General features: G+C 43.7%; 1 protein-coding gene across 5 annotated transcripts in view; it reads right to left on the bottom strand.

Moving 5' to 3' along the window:
- ZNF157 (zinc finger protein 157) overlaps positions 1-7,996 on the bottom strand; it is a 39,315-nt gene extending 31,319 nt beyond the window's left edge. For 3 of the 5 annotated variants that reach the window (XM_045471462.1, XM_045471459.1, XM_045471458.1), the window contains exons 1-2: positions 7,423-7,996; positions 5,603-5,809 (exon numbers count right to left, since the gene is read on the bottom strand). Coding sequence is in view for 1 of the 5 variants with exons in the window: in XM_045471458.1 (XP_045327414.1) it covers positions 5,603-5,674 (72 nt within the window). In the remaining 4 variants the exon portion in view is untranslated. The remainder of the gene's footprint in view (positions 1-5,602; positions 5,810-7,422) is intronic. The other 2 variants (XM_045471460.1, XM_045471461.1) reach the window with 2 other exon arrangements.
- Positions 7,997-22,655: the final 14,659 nt, after the last annotated feature.

The raw sequence follows: 22,655 nt of genomic DNA, 5'->3' as shown, positions 1-22,655 counted from the left end.
AGAAATAACAAATGTCGGTGAGGATGTGAAGAAAAGGGAATCCTTGCCCACCACTGGTAGGAACATAAACCGGTGCAGCCACTATGGAAAACAGTATGGAGGTTCCTCAAAAAATTAAATATAGAACCATCATATCATCCAGCAACTCTGCTTCTGAATATTTATCCAAAGGAAAAAAAACACTAACAAAGAAATATCTGCACCCCCATGTGCAGTAAAGCATTATTTACAATAGCCAAGATATGGAAACAACCGAGGTGCCTGTCCATCAACAGATGAACGGATAAAGAAAATATGGGGTGTGTGTGTGTGTGTGTGTGTGTGTGCGCGCACACACACAATGGAGTATTATTCAGTCATAAAAGAAAGGGGAAATCTTGCCATTTGCAAGAATGTGGATGGACCGTGAAGGCATTATGAAAGAAGTCAAGACAGGGAAAGATATAAACACTGTATGATCTCACTTACATGTGGGATCTAAAAGAAAAACAAGCTCACAGTACAGAGAACAGATTGGCAGTTGCCAGATGTGGGAGTAGGAGGTGGGCAAAATGGGTAAAGTCAAAGGTCAAATAAATAACTCGCGGAGATGTGACGTACAGCATGACGACCAGAGTTAATTATACTGTACTGAATATTTAAAAGTTGCTATGAGAGTACATCTTCAAAGTTCTCATCACAAGAAAAAAAATTCTATCACTCTGTACGGTGATGGATGTTAACTGGCTTTATTGTGGTGGCCGTTGTGCAAAACATACAAATATCAAATGATTATGTTGTACATTAATATAATGCTGTAAGTCAATTATACCTCAATAAAAAAAAAGCATGGTACTGGTGAAAGAAGAGATAAATATATCAGCGTAACAAAAAGAAAGGAAATAGATTCACAAATATAATCCACTGATCTTTGACAAAGGAGCAAAGGCAATTCAATGGAGAAAACAAATAGGGTGGAAACTGGACATCCATAGGCAAAAAAAAAAAAAAAAAAAAAAAGAACTCCAGACATAGTCCTTATACTTTTCACAAAAATTAACTCTAAATGGATCTTAGGATACAAAAATACTGATTCGAAGGGGCACATGCACCCTGATGTTTATAGCAGCATTATCAACAGGAACCAAACTATGGAAACAGTCCAAGAGTCCACCGACTGATGAATGGATAAAGAAGATGTGGTATAAATATACAATGGAGTATTAGCCTCAAAAAAAATGAATCTTGCCATTTGTAATGACATGTGAAGCGGAAGAAGTCAATCACAGAAAGACAAATACCACATGATTTCACTGATCTGTGGAATTTAAAAAACAAAACAGATGAACATAGGGGAAGGGGAAAAAAAGAGAGGAAAGCAAACCGTAAGAGATTCTTCTTTTTTTTTTTTTTAATTTTTTTTTTTAATTTTTTTTTTCCAACGTTTATTTATTTTTGGGACAGAGAGAGACAGAGCATGAACGGGGGAGGGGCAGAGAGAGAGGGAGACACAGAATCGGAAACAGGCTCCAGGCTCTGAGCCATCAGCCCAGAGCCCGACGCGGGGCTCGAACTCACGGACCGCGAGATCGTGACCTGGCTGAAGTCGGACGCTTAACCGACTGCGCCACCCAGGCGCCCCAAGAGATTCTTCTTTTAATGTTCGTTATTTTGAGAGAGACAGAGCACAAGCGGAGGAGGAGCACAGAGAGGGGGGACAGAGGATCCGAAGCAGGCTCCGGGCTGACAGCAGAGAGCCCGATGCTGGCTCCAACTCATGAATGCGAGATCATGACCGGAGCAGAAGTCAGATGCTTAACCAACCATAAGAGACACTTACCTATAGAGAACAAACTGAGGATATATATATATATATATATATATATATATATATATATATATATATATATATCCCTATGCTTATTTCATTATTATTTATAATAGTCAAACTATGGAAACAACCTAAGTGTCGATCAGTAAATAAATGGATAAAGAACGGGGCGCCTGGGTGTTTCAGTCGGTTAAGTGTCGACTTCAGCTCAGGTCATGATCTTGCATGGGTTCAAGCCCCACGTTGAGCTCTGTGCTGACAGCTCAGAGCCTGGAGGCTGCTTCAGATTCTGTGTCTTCCCCTCTCACTCTCTGCCCCCCCCCACTCGTGCTGGCCCTCTCATAAATAAATAAACTTTAAAAAAAAAAGAAAAGAGGGCGCTTGGGTGGCTCAGTCGGTTGAGCGTCGGGCTTTGGCTCAGGACATGATATCGCAGTTCGTGAGTTCGAGCCCCACGTCAGGCTCTGTGCTGACAGCTTGGAGCCTGGAGCCTGCTTCGGGTTCTGTGCCTCCCTCTTTCTCTGCTGCTCCCTTGCTCATGCTGTCTCTCTCTGTCTCTCAAAAATAAATAAAACGTTAAAAAAAATTTATAAAAAATAAATAAATAGGGGCGCCTGGGTGGCGCAGTCGGTTAAGCGTCCGACTTCAGCCAGGTCACGATCTCGCGGTCCGTGAGTTCGAGCCCCGCGTCGGGCTCTGGGCTGATGGCTCAGAGCCTGGAACCTGTTTCCGATTCTGTGTCTCCCTCTCTCTCTGCCCCTCCCCCGTTCATGCTCTGTCTCTCTCTGTCCCAAAAATAAATAAACGTTGAAAAAATAAAGAAAGAAAGAAAGAAAGAAAGAAAGAAAGAAAGAAAGAAAGAAAGAAAAGAAAAAAATAAATGGATATTAGACATATATGCAAAATGTAAAACTATAAAACTTCTACAAGATAACAAGGGAAAATCTAAGTGACTTGGGTCTGGAGATGTTCTAAAATACAACACCAAAAGCATGATTCATAAAAGGAAAATTGACAAGTTGGACTTTATGAAGATTTTAAAATTCTGCTCTATGAAAGACACTGTGGGGTGCCTGCCTGGGAGGCTCAGTTGGTTAAGCATCCAACTCTTGATTTCAGCTCAGGTCATGATCTCACGGTTCGCGAGATCAAGCCCCACATCGGATTCCAAGCTGACAAGCGTAGGAGCCTGCTTGGGATTCTCTCTCTCTGTCTCTCAAAATAAATAAATAACCTTTTTTTTTTTAAAAAAAGGGACACCATTAAGAAAATAAAGAGACAAGCCTAAGAATGAGAGAAAAGTATTTACAGAACACATGTCTGATAAGGGACTTGTATTTAAAATATACAAACAACTTGGGGCGCCTGGGTGGCTCAGTCGGTTAAGCGTCCGACTTCGGCTCAGGTCATGATCTCGCAGTCCGTGAGTTCGAGCCCCGCGTCGGGCTCTGTGCGGACAGCTCAGAGCCTGGAGCCTGTTTCAGATTCTGTGTCTCCCTCCCTCTCTCACCCTCCCCTGTTCATGCTCTGTCTCTCTCTGTCTCAAAAATAAATAAAACGTTAAAAAAAATTTTTTTTAATATACAAACAACTCTTAAAACTCAACACTGAGGAAACAACCAATCCAATTAAAAAAAATGGACAAGATCTAAGTAGACACTTGACCGAAGAAGATATACAGATGGCATATGAGCACGTACAAACTATGTTCACCATCATTTTTCATTAGGGAATTGCAAATCAAAACAAGGAAATACCATCACACACCTACTAGAATGGTTAAAATCCAAAAACCCAACAACACCAAATGCTGACGAGGATGTGGGGCAACAGGAATGCTCTCGTCCATTGCTGGTGAGAATGCAAAATGGTGAAGAACTTGGGAAGACAGCTTGGCAGTTTCTCACAAAGCCAGTCTTACCATACGACCTATCGTTGCACTCCTAGTTATATACCCAAGTGAATTGGAAACTTACGTCGACACAAAAACCTGCATATAGGGGCGGCTGGGTCAGTGGGTTGAGCGTCTGCCTCTTGATTTCGGCTCGGGTCACGATGCCAGTGTCTTGGGATAGACCCCAGCACTGGGCTCCTCTACCTCTCCCCGTCTCGTGCACACACATGCTCTCTCTCTCTCTCTCTCTCTCTAAAAAAATTAGAACTAAAATAAAATAAAAACCTGAATATAAATGTTTATAGCAGCTTTACTCATAATTGCCAAGAACTGGGAACGGCTAAGATGTCCTTCAATAGGTGAATGGACAGGCAAACTGTGGCACATTCATACAATGCAATATTATTCAGTGGTAAAAACAAATGAGTTATAGGGGTGCCTGGGTGGCTCAGTCGGTTAAGTGTCGGACATGGGTCCGACTCTTGATTTCGGCTCAGGTCACCATGTTGATGTTGGTTCAGGTCATGATCTCATGGTTCGTGAGATTGAGTCCCGCGTTGGATTCTATGCTGACAGCACGGAGCCTGCTTGGGATTCTCATTCTCTCTCTCTCTCTCTCTCTCTGCATCTCCCCTTCACGCACGCTCGCTCGCTCTCTCTCTCTCTCTCTCTCTCAAAAATAAATAAACATTTGGGGCGCCTGGGTGGCGCAGTCGGTTAAGCGTCCGACTTCAGCCAGGTCACGATCTCGTGGTCCACGAGTTCGAGCCCCGCGTCGGGCTCTGGGCTGATGGCTCAGAGCCTGGAGCCTGTTTCCGATTCTGTGTCTCCCTCTCTCTCTGCCCCTCCCCCGTTCATGCTCTGTCTCTCTCTGTCCCAAAAATAAATAAACGTTGAAAAAAAAAAAAAAATTTAAAAAAAAAAAAATAAATAAATAAATAAATAAACATTTAAAAGAATAATGGGGAAACTGTAGCGGAATACAGAGTGGTAATGGACCTGCATGTACTCTTTTCTCAATTATTCTGCAAATCTAAAACTGTACTACAGAAATTAAGTCCATTAATTGTTTGAAATGCACTTAGCATACAATCCAGCAATTGTCATTCATCCCCTCCAAAATCCTTACACAAACGATCACAGGATCTTTATTCATAATAGCCAAAAACTGGAAACAACCCAGATTCCCTTCAACTAGAGGTTGGTTAAACAAACTGCAGTACATTTATACCATGGAATACTGCTCAGCAAGAAAAAAGAACAAGCTATTCGTAAATGCAACAATCTGCATGAATCTCCGGAGAATTACGCTGAGTAAAATCCAGTCCCAAAAGGTTACATAGTGTATGATTCCATTCCTATGTCACGCTTGATATGACAAAATTACAGAATGAGAACACAGATTAGTGACAGCCAGGAGTCAAGGAGGGAGTAGGGGGAGGAAGGAAGTGGCTACTAAAAGGCAAGATGAGGGGCGCCTGGGTGGCTCAGTCGGTTGGGCGCCCAACTTCCGTTCAGGTCATGATCCTGTGGTTCATGGGTTCGAGCCCCGCGTCGGGCTCTGTGCTGACAGCTCAGAGCCTGGAGCCTGCCTTGGATTCTGTGTCTCCCTCTCTCTCTGCCCCTCGCCCACTTGCGCTCCGTCTCTCTCTCTCTCAAAAGATAAATAAACATTAAAAAAATGTAAAAGGCAAGATGAGGGGGTCCTTGTGGTGATGGAAATGTTCCATATGTCAATAGCCTGGTTGTGATACTGTACCAAGGTTTTGCATGATGTTCCCATTGGAGGAAAGTGTGTAAATGGTACATTGCATTTGAATCTACAATGATCTCAAAATTAAAATTTACCTTAAAAAAATAAAAGAAAAAAATGTGTTAAGTAGGCTCCTCCTCCTTACCTCAAAGGATCTGCCAGGCTGTCCTGGAACCAGGGCAGGGAACCTCTGGGGTGATTTCCCAGTAGCTGGCATGTTCACCCTGGGTCTCAGCCCACCTTCCAAAGCTGGAGGGGAGTCTGTATGTGGGCTGCGGTCAGAATGAATGGAAGATCCCGCAGCCTCCAGTAAGGAGGAAACTCAACAGCTCCACGGGGACACCAAGAAATCCTAAAAGGACAGTATCCATGTCATCAGTGTCATTCTACATTCACACCACAAAATTCAGCACCGCCCACTCTGAGTGTTAGGGTGGATTTTATGAAAACAATCATGATATCTGAAGTCACACTGATGACCTCAGAGTCCTTGATTCTGGGGTGGCTCCCTAGGGAGCTTCACACCTTACCTAGCCAGCCTACTCCTCAATTCCAGGTTCAGGGTAGATCGGGGTTTGTGGGGAGGGCAGAATTGGGGCAACAAATGGTGCTAAAGCCCTATGAGGTGGACAGAGGGAGGACTTGTCCATGGGGACCTAGTGGGTGACCGCGGAGGCAGGAAACCTGGAAACCTGAATGAAAGGTCTCTCTTCTGCCCTCTTTAATTATTTTGCCATTTATAGGGTGAAAAATCCCTCTTAAATTCTTCTACAGGAAGCTCTTAACCTCTTCTTTCCAGAAGATGATTCAACATTAATGTTATTTATTAATCAATACATGGCGGGGGGGGGGGGGGCATGCTGCTATTAAATTACACCAGAAAAGCATTTGACACCATTCTGCAGATATTACTAATAAAACTCCAACTAAAACTAGGGAAGAAGTAAATCACTTAAATATCACAAAAACTCATTTACCAAGCATAGCCCTGAAATATTATGCTAAAAAGTAAAATGATGACGCTATTGCCGTTGAAATTACGAACAAGATAGGGATGTCTGACACGACTCAAAATTGTGTTGCTGGCTCTATGAGAGATGAAACAAGGAGAATAAATGTTGCAAGTTAATAGAAATGTGGCTTTCCTTGCCAGTGATATGATTTTACACAAAGAAAACCTGACACTACTAGTAATCAGAGCAGTTTGATAAGGGGCTAGATACCAGATAAAATTATAAGAGCAGATAACTTTTCCTCTGTAATGGCAACAATAATCAAACAAATGAAAACGGGAAAACAAAAATCCATTAATAATGATAGCAAGAAATACACAAAATATACTTAAGGAGCTGGACGAGTATGATTTAAACAAAAATTGACAAATATAAAATAGTCACACAGATATACCATATCCTTGGATAAGAAAATGTAATAAAAATGTCAACCCTGCCAAAAGCATTATATTAAAGTAATGTAAAGAATAAACAAAAAAGAAACACAAAACTCAATAATAGTAAGATGGTGTGTACAAAATGTGTGGAATGCAGCTAAAGAGATTCTTGAAGAGCAATTCACGTTCTACATGGTTTTTAACAATGAAGAAAGGGTGAACATTCATGAAGTAACGTCTCGACTTAAAAAGTTACAGAGAAAATGGTACAGATAAGAGTAGAAATTAATAGAAAACAAAGGTACATCAGAGAGGATGAACAAGGCCAAAAGTTGGTTCTTTGTGAAGGCTAATAAGATTAGCAAATCTCTGGGGAGACTGATAAGGAAAAACCTAAACACACACTCTATTAAGACTTGACAACAAGAAGCAGCAAGCTATCTAAAAACCTGACCACCCCAGAATCCCCTATCCCTGACCTGCACAGATTCCTATTCACCAGATTCCTTAACTCCCCACCAGTGGACCTCACAAACTGACAATTCATCATTCCCAAAAGCCAACAAAGCCATCACCTCAAAAATCACTGATGACTGTCACGCCACAAAACCTCGTGCACTCGCTTTAGCGTCGCGCGCCAACAGGACTTAAACGTCCTCTGAGGGCCACTTCCGTTTCCTGTCCTCACCCCTGACCGTGCCGCTTCTGCGTGGTTGTTCTCGCACACGATCGTAAGGGCTGTGATGCTGTGGTCTACTCACTCCGAGCAAGGTGCAGTTAGGGATCGGCAGAGACTTTGTCCACGAGTGGCGTTGTTGGGCGAGGAATATGGCTGTGCCCAGGCTTTCCTCCATGGGGGCCGCCATCTTAGCGCCCATTCCGTACAGTGGGCTGTTCCACCAAAGGCGGGGGCGGGGGGGGGGCGTTGTTCAGGGGTAGAAACCTTCTGAAGGCAAGCATTCCAGAAGAGCTGGTCTTTGGAACTGGGTTCTATAGATCTGTGCAAACGTGACAGAAGCAGAGGTGCCGGGGGCAGGGGAGATGTGCCCTCATCTTCAAGGGAGATACCACTGAGGAGAGGGGTAAAAGTCAAGATTAGTTCCCCCCTGGAAGATGTCACTCAGAGGAAAGGAGAAATTAAAATGGTACAGTCCCCCTCCTGACAGATACCTCTGGGCAAGAAAGGGAAGGAGTCGGGGTGGTATAGTCCTCTCCTTGGAGATACCACTGGAAAGAGGGGGGAAACTGAGGTTATTGTTGATCCCCTCCTGGGCGATACCACTGGAGAAGAGTGGGGAGAGGCATGGTGGTACATTGTTTTGATGTGCTGGAATTGGTATCGAGGGGAATTGAATCCCCCTCAATCTCCATTACCTCCATTACCCCACTAAAATGACAGTAGCTAGAAATAAATAATAATAACAATAGCCTTTGATATGGACAACTATTTTTTTTCAATATATGAAATTTATTGTCAGATTGGTTTCCATACAACACCCAGTGCTCATCCCAAAAGATGCCCTCCTCAATGCCCATCACCTACCCTCCCCACCCTCCCACCCTCCATCAACCCTCAGTTTGTTCTCAGTTTTTAAGAGTCTCTTATGCTTTGGCTCTCTCCCACTCTAACCTCTTTTTTTTTCTTCCCCTCCCCCATTGGTTTCTGTTAAGTTTCTCAGGATCCACATAAGAGTGAAAACATATGGTATCTGTCTTTCTCTGTATGGCTTATTTCACTTAGCATCACACTCTCCAGTTCCATCCACGTGGCTACAAAGGGCCATATTTCATTCTTTCTCATTGCCACGTAGTATTCCATTGTGTATATGAGCCACAATTTCTTTATCCATTCATCAGTTGATGGACATTTAAGCTCTTTCCATAATTTGGCTATTGTTGAGAGTGCTGCTATAAACATTGGGGTACAAGTGCCCCTATGCATCAGTACTCCTGTATCCCTTGGGTAAATTCCTAGCAGTGCTACTGTTGGGTCATAGGGTAGGTCTATTTTTCATTTTTTGAGGAACCTCCACACTGTTTTCCAGAGCGGCTGCACCAGTTTGCATTCCCACCAACAGTGCAAGAGGGTTCCCGTTTCTCCACATCCTCTCCAGCATCTACAGTCTCCTGATTTGTTCATTTTGGCCACTCTGACTGGTGATATCTGAGTGTGGTTTTGATTTGTAATTCCCTGATGAGGAGCGACGTTGAGCATCTTTTCATGTGCCTGTTGGCCATCTGGATGTCTTCTTTAGAGAGGACAACTAATATTTTTAAGCGAATTGTTAATAGAAAAATATTTAGAAAACGTTATAAGCTTACTTTCGCTGAAACTACATCTCCAAGACACGCCCCCAACTCCTCCTGTCAACCAGGTTGCAGCCGCTTAGCCTCTCTTATATGGGAATTTAGGAGTTACTACTTACTCTTGGGAGAGAAGAGAGGATTCTAGGGGTTCTTCACCTCTGAACCCTTATCTTAAACATTCTTCGAAACCTACTCCTGGGGCACCTGGGTGGCTCAGTTGGTTAAGCAACCAACTCCTGATTTCCGCTCAGCTCATGATCTTGTGGTTTGTGAGTTCGAGCCCAGTACCCGGCTCTGTGCTGACAGCATGGCACCTGCTTGGGATTCTCTCTCCCTCTCTCTCTGCCCCTTTCCCACACATGCACTCTCTCTCAAAAAAATGAATAAGTAAACTTAAAAAAAATAAAACCTATTCCTACATGTAACCGTCCTGCAGGCCTTCTCTGACAAGAGGTGGAGGGCTCTTTTCCCTGCTGAAGGCATTTCAAACACAACAGATTTGTGTTGTGTGCTAAGCCTAGTTAGCTTGGGCGTGGATTGCTGTGTGTCCTAAGGACATTCAGATCTTCTCTCTGGGCCTCAGTGCAACAATCTGGAGAGTTAGAGTGTCAGCCTCTCAGAATTTGTGAATTGACTGGAAGACAGAGTAGCAAATGTGAGAACGTTGCTGTAAGACACACACTTCTAAAGAAATTTCCAAAACTTATTATTGTCATGACTTTTGGCCAACAACTCAAATCCTAGATTCCGCTAACCTCCACCATCAATGCCTCCTGGGCTGATCTCAAACCTGGGCCTTTCTTAACTCTACCAATACCTATGTTGCATTCTTCTGATCTAAATTCATGTGTTCTATTAATGATTTCATCATCTGTGTCCCTGTATTCTGACCATGAATCCAAGATGCTCTTTTATCATATGTGTCCTTTTTTGATAGACAAAGAGACTAGTCATATGTTAATTTTCCACTATCAATGCCTCTCTGATCCATGTCTCAACTATTGGACCATGGTTAACTTTTCTACCATCAATGTCCTTTTGATTAGACTTCCAAAACAGACATATGTTGCAGAGGGTCTGGGTTCCAGTTCAAACCAGAGGGGAAATGGTGTTTGAAGGATAGCAGAGGCCCAATTTCAAGAACTGGACCTGAGGACCATTGAAGGTAGAGGTTCATTCACGGTGGAAGGCTGCTGACAAGACTGGGCTAACGGCCTGTAAGACAAGATGGGGATTTCTGGCAAAATCATTAACAGATGTTTTTAGATCAAACCAGGGAGATTGATGATGCTGAAAATTTCATATTTTCCTAAGATATGGACAGGGAATAGTTAATGGAGGCCCAAGGTTCAAGGTCAGAAGTGATGGTTTGTCACTTCAGAGATGAGATGAGAAAAGATTGAGGCTTCCATATTGTTCTCTCTCTCTCTCTCTCTCTCCATCCCTCATATCACTCACGCAGGGAGAAGCCAGCTGCTATGTCATAATGACACTCAGGCAGCCTTTGAAAAGAGGCCCATGTGCCAACCACGCCTACCAGTAGCCAGTGAGGAACTGAGTCTCCTAGCCTATAGCCGTATGAATGAGCCAGCCTCCAGCCTCAGGTGACTATAGCCCCAGCCAACAACCTGACCGGAACATCAGTTAGAGACCTTAAGGCAGGATCTGTAAGCCAAGCCACTCCCAAGTTCTTAACCCCACAGACACTGTGAGATAATAAATGTTTCCTTTAAGCTTCTATGTTTCAGGGTAATTGGTTACCTACTAATATCTATTATCTACTAATGAGATATTAGACACAGCAATAGATAACTAATACAGGCATCTAAAGTTTTGGTATTTTGTGCATCATGGATTTTTGCATTAATTTTGACTTCTGAAAACATTGCACTAAAATGTTATTTATCTCGATTACTGAGGTTTTCTGGTACTCCCTTACATTCTGCACTTTGAGGTGAGTGCCTCATCCTTGTCCCAAACCTGCTGGGAAAACTTTTTCTCTAAAATCATAGACTATCAGAAACTTGGCTATTTGAAATTATATCAATAAGAATAAAACATCCTCCTGGTGCCTGGAGGATCCAAGTCACTTTAACATAGAGGAACAGCTTCACTTTCCAGCCCATGTTCAGAGGCTCAAATAAGGGGCAACTGGAGTCAACGTGTCACATCTATTTTTACTTTAGTGTTTCTAAATACAAAGGCCCCTGAATCCACTTCACTGTCCAGACTGAGCATTGACTCTTTTACATACCAACTTGCTTTGCTTTGGGCTGATCAAAACGCTGCTTCCTTTGAATTTTAACTAAACTCAGCTCTTCCCCCAAATCCTGCAGTGATCCCATTTCCCCCTTTGTTTGCCAAGACTAGGGTGATCTACCATCCCTGTTGGCCCAAGACTGAGGGATTTACCCAGACGAGGGACAATCGTTGCTAAAACTAGGAAAGTCACAGGCAAACCTGAACAAGTTGGCCACCCTAGGTGAGATCCCCCGCAGTTCTCATGGTGTGTGGTCTCCCTTGCTGCAGCCAGTTAATAAACCCATATGGTCAAACTACGGATGTGACCCCGGTGGTCTTTATCAGGTAGGCTTTATCAAGGTCATTAAGTTTGGAAGGGTTCACCGAGGTCAAGTTTGAGATCAGTCCTAATTTAACAGACCTGGGTTGAAGCTCCAGATCAAAGGGGCATTGATTAAGAAATAATTAATTGAAGGCTGAATGCTAAACCATGCCAGAAAAGCATTGATAGTAGAAGAGTTATCAGAGCTCTGAGTCAGACTGGAACCATAGTAGATAGGGTTGGAAATTGGTCCGGGGGTGATAGAAATGTCAACAAGGGCTTGGATTTTAGATTTTGACCAGAGTCATCGATGAAGCTGGATTCGATAACAAATGACCAGTTCAAGTGCCAACCGGATGAACAGCGGTGGTGGAAGAGTTAACGGAAACCAGCAATTTGAGCTCTCTTGTCTAGACCCAGTCCGTGGGTTGCAGATAAATGGTACAGCTGGCCAATGGCTGTGTAGGAGAGGTGGGGTCTCGTTTCTAGTGGCCAATGAGATGAAACAGCAAGCCTGTTACTAGGGAGAAGCCCCTGTTGCTATGTGCCGAGTAGGAGAGTCAGGGTCTAGCCTGACTAGCTACAGACAAATAGTTAGCCAATGACTGCAGGAGAAGTTGGACTTCAGCCTCCCCAGCCTATGGTAAACTGTTACCATGTAGCAACCCCCAATGCCAAGTGAAATGAGGCAGCCAAAGTGACACCTGAGAAGCTGTAGACAGAAGGTGCAGTTAACGAATGGCTGAGCAGAAGAATCAGGCTCTGGCCTCCCCACTCAAATAAGGCTGCTGGGTCTGTAAATCAGCAGAAGTCTCCATTGTCCAATGCAGGGAGGGGGCAGGGCATAGTCTGAGGGGGTATAGATAGATGATGCTATGGGAGGGAAGTGGAAGTGGGCGGGGGCAAGGCCTGAGATTGCTTTGGACAGAGGGTGCGGCTGGCTAGTGACTCCGTGTGAGAGGCAGGGTTTGGTTTCCATGGCCAGCAAAATGTGAGCATCCGTGTTACTACGCAGAAATAACCCTGCTGTTCCAAATGACACCAATAAGAATGAAGCCTCTCACTCTTGCCTAGAGAATCTAAATCACTTTGATGCAAAACAGCAGCCTCAACCCAAGTGGAAGAAGAGGAGGAGGAAACTTGGCATGAGGGGCTGCAGACAGGTGACACCTTAAAAAGAAAAAGAAACAAATGAAATGTAATGATGGGTTTTATTTAAACTACAAAGCCAAAACGTTATCATTTCAACTTGTAGTCAACTTTTAAAATTACTAATGGGAGGGGCGCCTGGGTGGCTTGGTGGGTTAAGCATCCAACTTCGGCTCAGGTCATGATCTCACGGTCCGTGAGTTCGAGCCCCACGTCGGGCTCTGTGCTGATAGCTCAGAGCCTGGAGCCTGTTTCAGATTCTGTGTCTCCCTCTCTCTCTGCCCCTCCCCTGTTCATGCTCTGTCTCTCTCTATCTCAAAAATAAATAAACGTTAAAGATTAAAAAAAAAAAATTAAAATTACTAATGGGATATTTGGCATTCTTTTGGTTGTAATAAGTCTGAGAAGTCAGATGCACTTGCAACATGTCACAGAATACTAAATTTTCACCAGAAATATTTGATGTGTATTTAGATTTCATAAAATTTACATTTGAAAACAGATTAATACTCACAAATTGGTCCCAACATATGTTAAATGTTTTCCAATAATTGGGGCGCCTGGGTGGCTCCGTCGGTTAAGCGTCCGACTTCGGCTCAGGTCATGATCTCGCAGTTTGTGGGTTCGAGCTCCGCGTCGGGCTCTGTGCTGACAGCTCGAAGCCTGGAGCCTGTTTCGGACCCTGTGTCTCCCCCTCTCTCTGCCCCTCCTTTGCTCATGCTCTGTCTCTGCCTCTCAAAAATGAATAAGTGTTAAAAAAATTTTTTTAAGTTTTCCAATAACTGAATTGTCTATTTTAAATGTTTAGTTAATAAAAATAAATATAATTTGAAATTCAATTCTCAGTCTCACTTGCTTCATCTCAAGTGCTGAATAACCACATGTGGCTAGTGTCTGCCATATCACGTGGCACAATTCTAGACAATGTGCCACTGGTGGTGGTCAAGTTAAATAGGCATGGTTTTGAGTTGTAGACCACGTAGGCATGGGCGGTAGAAGAGCTCATAGAGACCAGGGTTGAAGATCTGTAAAAGATCAACAAAAGATTGTTGACAGAAGTCCACGTTCAAGGACAGAATAAAGTAGCACTAATGGTGGAAGAGTTAACAGAAGCTTGGGTTTGAGTTCAGACCTGAGGTGTGGATGGTTAAAAAATAGAAGTTTCCAGGGGCACCTGGGCGGCTCAGTCGGTTGAGCATCGTACTTTGGCTCAGGTTGTGATCTTGCGGTTCGTGAGTTCAAGCCCCACATCGGGCCCGCTGCTGTCAGCCTGTTAGCGCCGAGCCCGCTTCAGATCCTCTGACCCCTCTTTATGCCCCTCCCCCCACTTGCACTCTCCCCAAAATAAATAAATATTTAAAAAAATAGAAGTTTCCAGTCCCAACAAGATAGCATAGACCCATTTCTCCCTGTTCCCTCTTGCTAAGTACAACTATCAACCCTAGAAATAAAAGAAGAAAACATCAAAAGAAAAGGGATGAAGGGTGGTAAAAAAAAAAAAAAAGTGAATTCATTTAGGATCCTAGGAATGGAGGTACAGCACAACTGAAGGGCATCTTATATTCCCCCTGATGTGGAAATGTTGGGGTTCGGAGCTGACGGCCAAGAAAGAATTCTTGAGATGTCTTCGGTGCAAAAAGGCAGTTTTATTGGGGTGCCTGGGTGGCACAGTTAAGTGTCTGACTCTTCATCTGGGCTCAGGTTCGTGAGTTCGAGCCCTGCATCGGGCTGCGTGCTGATGTCATAGAGCCTGCTTGGGATTCTGTCTCCCTTTCTCTCTGCTCCTACCGTGCTTGTGCTCATTCTCTCTCAAATAAATACATTTTTTTTTAAAAAGGTGGTTTTGTTAAAGCATGGGGACAGAATCCACGGGCAGAAAGAGCTGCATTAGGGTGTGAAGAGTGGCCAATTATATACTTTCAAGCTGAGAGGAGATTAGAGACAGCACAAATCTCCAAGGTATTTTGGAAACAAGGTTTCCAAGGCCCTGAGGGGGCCAGCTTTTGTGAGGAAAAGGTCACTTATTAATGTTTAGTAAAACCTCGGTCATGAGACCCTTCAGATGTTAATCAGTGAGCCATATGCTTGGAGTATGATTGCCAACATACATCTTGTTGGAATAAAGATAAAGGAAATTTCCAAAAGGATTTCTATGTTTAGAGTAGACTCACAGGATCTTGGGGGATTGGGCTAAGATTGCCTTTTGCCCTTAGCAAAGTATCAACATCGAGGCAGCTGAGGTACAGAGGAAGGTCATTTTTTCTTTTTTAAGTTTTATTTATTCATTTATTGGAGAGAGAGGGGTGGGGGAGAATCCCAAACAGGCTCTGCACTGTCAGCACAGAACCCAACGTGGGACTCGAACTCATGAGCTGTGAGATCATGAGCTGAGCTGAAATCAAGAGTCAGAGGCTTAACTGACTGAGCCCCCCAGGCGCCCCCCAGGTCATTCTGCCTGTTTCAAGGACTTGTCAGTAGGCTGTAAGTAGTAAGGCAATTTAATTTTTTCTTTTGCCTTTGTTTCCCATATCATCACCCACCCAACAGAAGGCAACTTGGGCCCAGCATTTCCTGACATCCAACCGAGCAACATGAGACAGCTTAAGTAGGTTCATTTCTCCCCTGGATCAAATGGAAGTCCCTCTGACCACACGAGGCAAGCCCAGTAACCACAAGGGGATGGATTGGGAGCCGGTTTATAATAAGAGAGAAGTTCTCTCTTTCTCTACTGGGCCTGAGACTGCCCTCTCCCACCAGCACTGCCACAGGCAGGGGGAAGCTGTAGGACGGATGCGGCCACAGCAAGAGGAAATCTTCTTTTACCTTGAAGGCCTCCCAGACCTGAGATTTTCTTCTCCCAACAGGAAGCACAAGGCAAGTGGGTGAAATCAGCACGAAGAATCCAAGCAGGCAGCCAGACTTGGAAAACCTGTCACGTGACCGGAGATAATGGGGCAGGCAGGAGGAACCAGCAAAAGGGACTCAGCCACAACAAGCATCCTGGCCCCGATGCCGCTTTGACCTTGCAGGCCTACGATTCCCCTTCAGCAACCATAAGGCACTGGTCACAGGAGCCCATCATATCCCTCTACCACGGGGGGGACACCCGGAGGTCTGGCTTGTAGAAATCTTTTCCACCCCCTCAGGCATAAACCAGCAGAAATAAATGGAACCCCCAGAGATACCAGATAGACCAAGCAGATGAAAATAACACCACAAATTTTCTGAAAAATAAACTTCCAGGGCGCCTGGATGGCTCAGCCGGTTAAGCGTCCCACTTTGGCTCAGGTCATGATCTCACGAGTCATGAGTTTGAGCCCCACGTTGGGCTCTGTGCTGACAGCGTGGAACCTGCTTGGGAGTCTCCCTTTCTCTCTCTCTCTCTCTCTCTCCCCCTCCCCTACTTGTGTTCCCTCTCTCTCTCAAAATAAATAAATAAACTTAAAAAAAAAGAAAGCAAAACAAACTTCCATTGGAACTATGACACAAAAACTAGGTCAAAACCTTCATGCTAAACCGGGTAACGGGCCGCTGAAATAAAAGATTTTAATAGGACCCAGAGTCTCCTAACATCATAGACAAATGCCCAGGATACAATGGAAAATTATCCATCATTCCAAGGACCAAGAAAATCACAACTTGAATGAGGAAAGACAATCAACTGACGCCAGCAGTGAGATGACTCAGAATTTCAGATTATCAGACAAGGACTTTAAAGCAGCCATCATCGGATGTTTCAACAATCAATTCTACATTCCACAAACTCTCTTAGAACACACGCAAAATGAGAAAAACCTCAGCAAAGAAACAGAAGTTGTTTTTTAAACACCCAATGGAAATTACAGCACTGAAAACTACAATAAAAGAGATGAAAAACTCACTGGATGGGCTTTGCCAAAAACAAAATCCATCTGAGTACATTTAAAGCTCTCATCAGCTTTATTCAATGATTCCTGAATCTAGCAGCGTTCCATCCAGCAAATACAAAGGACCTGCACAAACTAGAAGACTTTTTATAAGTATTAGGAGGCAGGACAAGGAAGTTACTAGAGAGCAAATTGTTTCAGGCAAGGTCACCTTCCTTTGGGGGTCTACGAGCAATTACCTCACTAGTGCTGACCAGGAAATTCCAGACTGACTGGTTTAGATTACATCCCAGGGAAAGACTGAAACTACAATTAGGTTAGCTATTAAGTCTCCATTTGGTGATGTGGGTTTAGCACAAATGACTCCATTTGGGGCCTGTTGTCCTTTTTTTCATAGCCTTAGGAGTGGAGTGGAGATGACAGAAGATAGTATCAATACATTTGAAAGCTGATCAAGCGAATCAATCCAATCATAACAACAGAGAGAAAATTGACAGAAAATATTGAACTATGAGACAATAACAAAAGACGTAGCATTCATTATCATGGAAGTCCCAGAAGTATGAAAGACAGTGAGGCCAAAATAGTATTTGGGTGTTTGTTTGTTTGTTCGTTTTAAGATTTTATTTTTACGTAACCTCTACACCCAACGTGGGGCCCGAACTCAGAACCCCAAGATCGAGTCACGCGCTCTTTCAACTGAGCCCCCAAAGGAGTATATGAAGTAATGAAATGTTCCAAATTTGGCAAAAGACACAAACCTACAGATCCACGAAGCCGAGGCAATCTCAACAGGATAACCCCCCAAAAAAGTTCACGTCAAGATATATCATGACTAAACTTTTGAAAACTAAAGACAATGAAAATATCTTGAAAGCAACCAGAGACAAAGCATTGCCTCTAAGGGAACACCAATTTAAATGACAGCAGATTGGAGATGCCTGGGTGGTTCAGATGGTTAAGCATCTGACTCGGTCTGGGTCGCAGCTCAGGTCTTGATCACAGGGTCATGAGTTCAAGTCTCATTTTAGGCTCCATGCTGGTCATAAAGCCTACTTAAAAAAATAAATAAATAGGGGTGCCTGACTGGCTCAGTCAGTTAAGTGTCCAACTTTGATTCAGGTCATGACCTCAAGGTTCATGGGTTCGAGCCCCGTGTTTGGCTCTGTGCTGACAGCTCAGAGCCTGGAGCCTGCTTTGGATTCTGTGTCTCCCTCTCTCTCTCTGCCTCTCCCCCACTCATGCTCTGTCTCTCTCTCCCTCAAAAATAAACAAACCTTAAAAATTTTTTAAATAAATAAACAAACAAATAAATGACAGCAGATTGGGTGAGACAATTAGGGAGATGTTGTTTAAGGGTACAAACTTGCAACTAATAAATAAGTTCTGGAGATCTAATGCACAGCATAATGAATATAGCTAATGATACTATATCATATCCTTAATATTGCTAAGAGAGTAGATCTTAAATGTTCTCACCACAAAAAAGGAATGGTAACTATGTGACAGAATGAAGGTATTAGCTAATGCTATGGTGGTGATCATACAGCAATGCATAAATGTATCAAATCAATACATTTATACCCCTTGAGCCCACACAATGTTATATGTCAATTATATCCCCGTTTTTAATTTTTTTTTAATGTTTTATTTTATTTTTGAGACAAAGAGAGACAGAGTGCTAGTGGGGAGAGGGGCAGAGACAGAAGGAGACACAGAATCTGAAGCAAGCTCCAGGCTCTGCGCTGTCAGCACAGAGCCCGATGCAGGGCTTGAACTCACGGATGGTGAGATCATGACCTGAGCTGAAGTCGGCCACCCAACCGACTGAGCCACCCAGGTGCCCCTATATCCCCATTTTTTAAATGAAAAACAATTTTTCAATAAAAATGACAGTATATTTCTCATGTGGAGACCAGAAGGAAGAGGCATAACATTTTTCAAAGTGCTGAGAGAAAAGAATTGTCAACTACGAATTCTGTATTTGGTGAAACTATCCTCAGCTAACAAGAGGAAATAAAAAGCTTCCGGGTTGGTGAACACATGGAGATTCAGGGAGAAAGGCACTCCTAGAGAGGGCATGGAAACTCTGTCCCTTCCCACATAATTTGCCCTATGCATCTCTTCCATCTGGCTGTAATAAACCGGTGTTAAATAACAAAAATTTAAAAACAACAAAAAAAGGGGCCCCTGGGTGGCTCAGTCGGTTAAGCATCTGACTCTTGATATCGGCTCAGATCATGATCTCATGGTTCATGAGTTTGAGCCCCAAGTAGGGCTCTGCACTGACAGAGCAGAGCCTGCTTGGGATTCTCTCGGTGTCTCTCTCTGTCTCTCCCTCTCTCTCTGCCCCTCCCCTGCTCATGCTTGCTCACGCTGTCTCTCTCTCTCAAAATAAATAAATAAATAAATACATTTTAAAACAGTAACAAAAATTCAACTGTGTAAATTTTATTTCCTTTTTTTTAATGGACTAAAGTTTAAAGATCTAATGGGCTTTATGAATTGATTCATGAATTGAGTAGCATCCGGTCTACCAAGAAGAGGGGAGCTCCAAAGGGCTACAGAAAGGGAAAGGTTTTTAAAGGTAGAGAGGGAGTAGGAAAAAGGAAAATATTAGCAAAGAATCTGTTGTTTTAGGCAAGGTCACCCTCCTAAGGGGGAACGGAAGGGGTCTATCAGTACATTTCCTAGTGCTGCCCAGGAAATTCCCATGTTGACTGTTAAAGGTGACATTACCAGGGGGTTGAAACTGCAGTTAGGTTAGGTATTAAGTCTTGGTTTCCTGACTCAGGGCCTCAACCCTAAGTGATTTAACTTTGGGCCAGTGGTTTTCTTTTTAACACCGGTAATCTAGTAAGTAAAATGTTCCTCTGAGTTATGTGAGCTGCTAATTATGTGAGTTATGCGAGCTAGCAAATTGACTGAGCGTTAGGAGGGGTCGTGGGAACCTCTGGTTTATAGCCAGTTGGTCATAAGTACAGGTAACCTGAGCTTGTGACTGCCATCTGAAGGGGGGGAGGGGGAGTCTTATAGGACTGAACCCTTAATCTGTAGAATCCGGTGCTATCTCCGGGTAAATAGGATCAGAATGGCTTGGTGTTGTGTCAGAATCCCCTCCCCCCACCCCCCCCCACCCCCCCACACACACATTGGGTCCAGGAACCAAACGTTGTTGGTGTCAGACAAGTGAGATTTGCTAAGAATGGCCCCGGCTGGAAACAAGTGGTTTGGAAAGAGAAGGATGAAAGGGCGGGTGGGGGAGGAACCTTTGATTCCTCGGTGGCCACGTGGTCACCTAAGGTTTGGAAGAGCAGCTGTGCTATGCACAGTTACTAAAGATAAAAATTACCAATGAAATTTAGAAATGGATCCAACTCCCAAGCAGTTGTTCACTGAACGCATAAGGAAGCAATGAGAAACTAACAAGCAAGCGCATAAGAAAAAGGCAAAATATTCAATCCCTTGGTTATTGTAATTTACAATAGCGAAACAAACAAACGAACAAAAAGTAAGAAGAGAACGCTGGGTCAGACTTTGAGGCTAGTCCAAAACTCAAATTTCAGTGAGCCTCAGCCACTAGCCTCAAAGCGGGCCCCCCCCCCGCCCCGCCCCAAGGTAAAAATCAAGATGGGGGGAGGGCAAAGCCAAGAAACTATTGAAATTGGGGGGGTGGGGGTATCAGTGAGAAGGAGTTGTTTCATTTTGTAGATCGGTACCCTTAGCTTCCCAAGGAGCCTTTACCAAACGGATTATGCAAATAACTTACTTAGGAGCTGGGTCTTGGGTTTTTGAGTGCCACAGAGTGGAAAAGCAAGTTTGGGTTGATACAGGACTCAGAGCTCACTACCCACGTCAAGGGAAATGCTGTGATTCAAGCGGGGCCCCTTACAGGGTATACCCCATACAACCTTATTGTTGCAAAACTTAGAAACAATTCCGGAAGCCTTAGCGAATTTGCAGTCTCTGTTTCTCCTCCCGGATCTTAAAGATGCTAATGGAAACATTAGGTTAATTAACAAGTGAATGGGGAGACTCAGAGGGGGGGATTCTGAGGACTCTTCCCGACCAGGTGGAAATTTTTTTCAACAGTTATTTAAAAGTCAGGTGAATAAAGCAAAAATTATAGAAGCAAAACAAAGAGGAAACAGAAAGGGGAGAGTCACAGGACTCTCATCCCAGCAAGATAGACCTGTTTTGATGGTTATCAAGAAATGGAATGAATAAAACAGTCATTGATGGGAATAAAACAAAGGTTTTATTACAGCGCCACCAAAGGTTGGGTGGGCCAAAGGGACCCCCCCCCGCAGGTGCCCCAATATTAAAGAGCCCCAAACAAGTCTGCTTTATTTACCCCAGTTTAAAGCAATTCCATGGGACAATGCTTAGGCAGATTAATCAAGTCAAAAGTTTGACAAAAGGGGGCCCCTGGCCGATTCAGTGGAGTGTGCAATTCTTGATCTGTGAGTTTGAGCCCTACATTGGGTGTAGAGATGACTTAAAATAACATCTTAGAGAGGCGCCGGGGTGGCTCCGTCGGTTAAGTGTCCAACTTGGGCTGAAATCGTGATCTCACGGTTCGTGAGTTGAAGCCCTGAGTCCGGCTCTGTGCTGACAGTTCAAAGCCTGGAGCCTGCTTCCAATTCTGTGTCTCCCTTTAGCTCTGTTCCTCCCCCACTCTCTCTCACTCACGCGTTCTCTCTGTCTCTCAAAAATAAATAAGCATTTAAAAATAAAATATTTTTTAAACATTGACAAAAAGGTCATAGTCCCTTGGCTTGATCCCTCACTGAAGACCCAAAAGCTTATTGTAGCAGAGTAGGTAAAATGGTCAGGGGGTGGAGAAGTTTCCCGGACTCCTTGATATAGGAGCCCCATGAACTGTGGTACCAAAACCTGTTGATGAAATTTTAACGGAGGCTACAGTTAGAAATGTAAGTTAAGGGGAGCACACTTTACCACCCCAAAAGGTTCTTCTTTGGCAGGGGAATTATTTAAGCCGCTTATTTTCAAGAAAGAGCAGACACAGGTGAAACTCTGAAAATTGAGTAGAAGTTACCATTTGGTAAGAGACATTTACATGTATAAAGGAAATCTCCACTTATAAAAGTGTCTTCCTTGTTGTACCAGGGTGACTCAATCTCTAGAAACTCTTATCCATGGAGAAGACAGTGACTTAAGTCTGCATAAGAACCCTACCCCTGATTACTGTGCTTTACTTCTTTTGTCTTTAGCTGAAGGTGGCATTTAAGGGATGGCTTTGACCTTTTTGGGAGAATTACAGTTTTCCTGGGTGTCTCCCATGTACACAGGAGGTATACATGTGATTAAACTTGTGTTTTTCTCCTCTTGATCTGTCTTATATTAATTTAAATATTAGACCAGCCGAAGAAGCTAGAAGGGAAGAAAAGAAAACTTTTCTTCCCCTGCATAAGGGCTGATAAAATTAAGGTAAAAGTTTGTAGAAGAATTGGTATGTCTGAACAGGCTTCATGTGAAGTGATTGCAACTTTTTAATCTAATTGTGGGGGCACCTGGGTGGCTCAGTCGGTTGGGCGTCCGACTTCGGCTCAGGTCATGATCTCACGGTCCGTGAGTTTGAGCCCCGAGTTGGGCTCTGTGCTGACAGCTCAGAGCCTGGAACCTGCTTCGGATGGATTCTGTGTCTCCCTCTCTCTCTGCCCCTCCCCCGCTCAAGCTCTGTCTCTGTCTCTCCCAAAAATAAATAAACATTAATCTAATTGTATGATGGGGATGGACATTGTATGTGACCGGGGAATGTTTTCCCTGCCCAACACTGTAACCCAGAAGGCATGTAAATCCACCCTTCAAAGCAATCTTAATTGGACACGCTAAATGGGAATCAGAGTGCCTGAGCCCTCAGTGCAGAACAGTTGCTTGAGCCTGTGAAAGATTTCAGGCA

Source organism: Leopardus geoffroyi, chromosome X (genome assembly GCF_018350155.1).
Source record: "Leopardus geoffroyi isolate Oge1 chromosome X, O.geoffroyi_Oge1_pat1.0, whole genome shotgun sequence".
Lineage (NCBI taxonomy): Eukaryota > Metazoa > Chordata > Mammalia > Carnivora > Felidae > Leopardus > Leopardus geoffroyi.
This window is presented reverse-complemented; position numbering and strand designations above follow the sequence as displayed.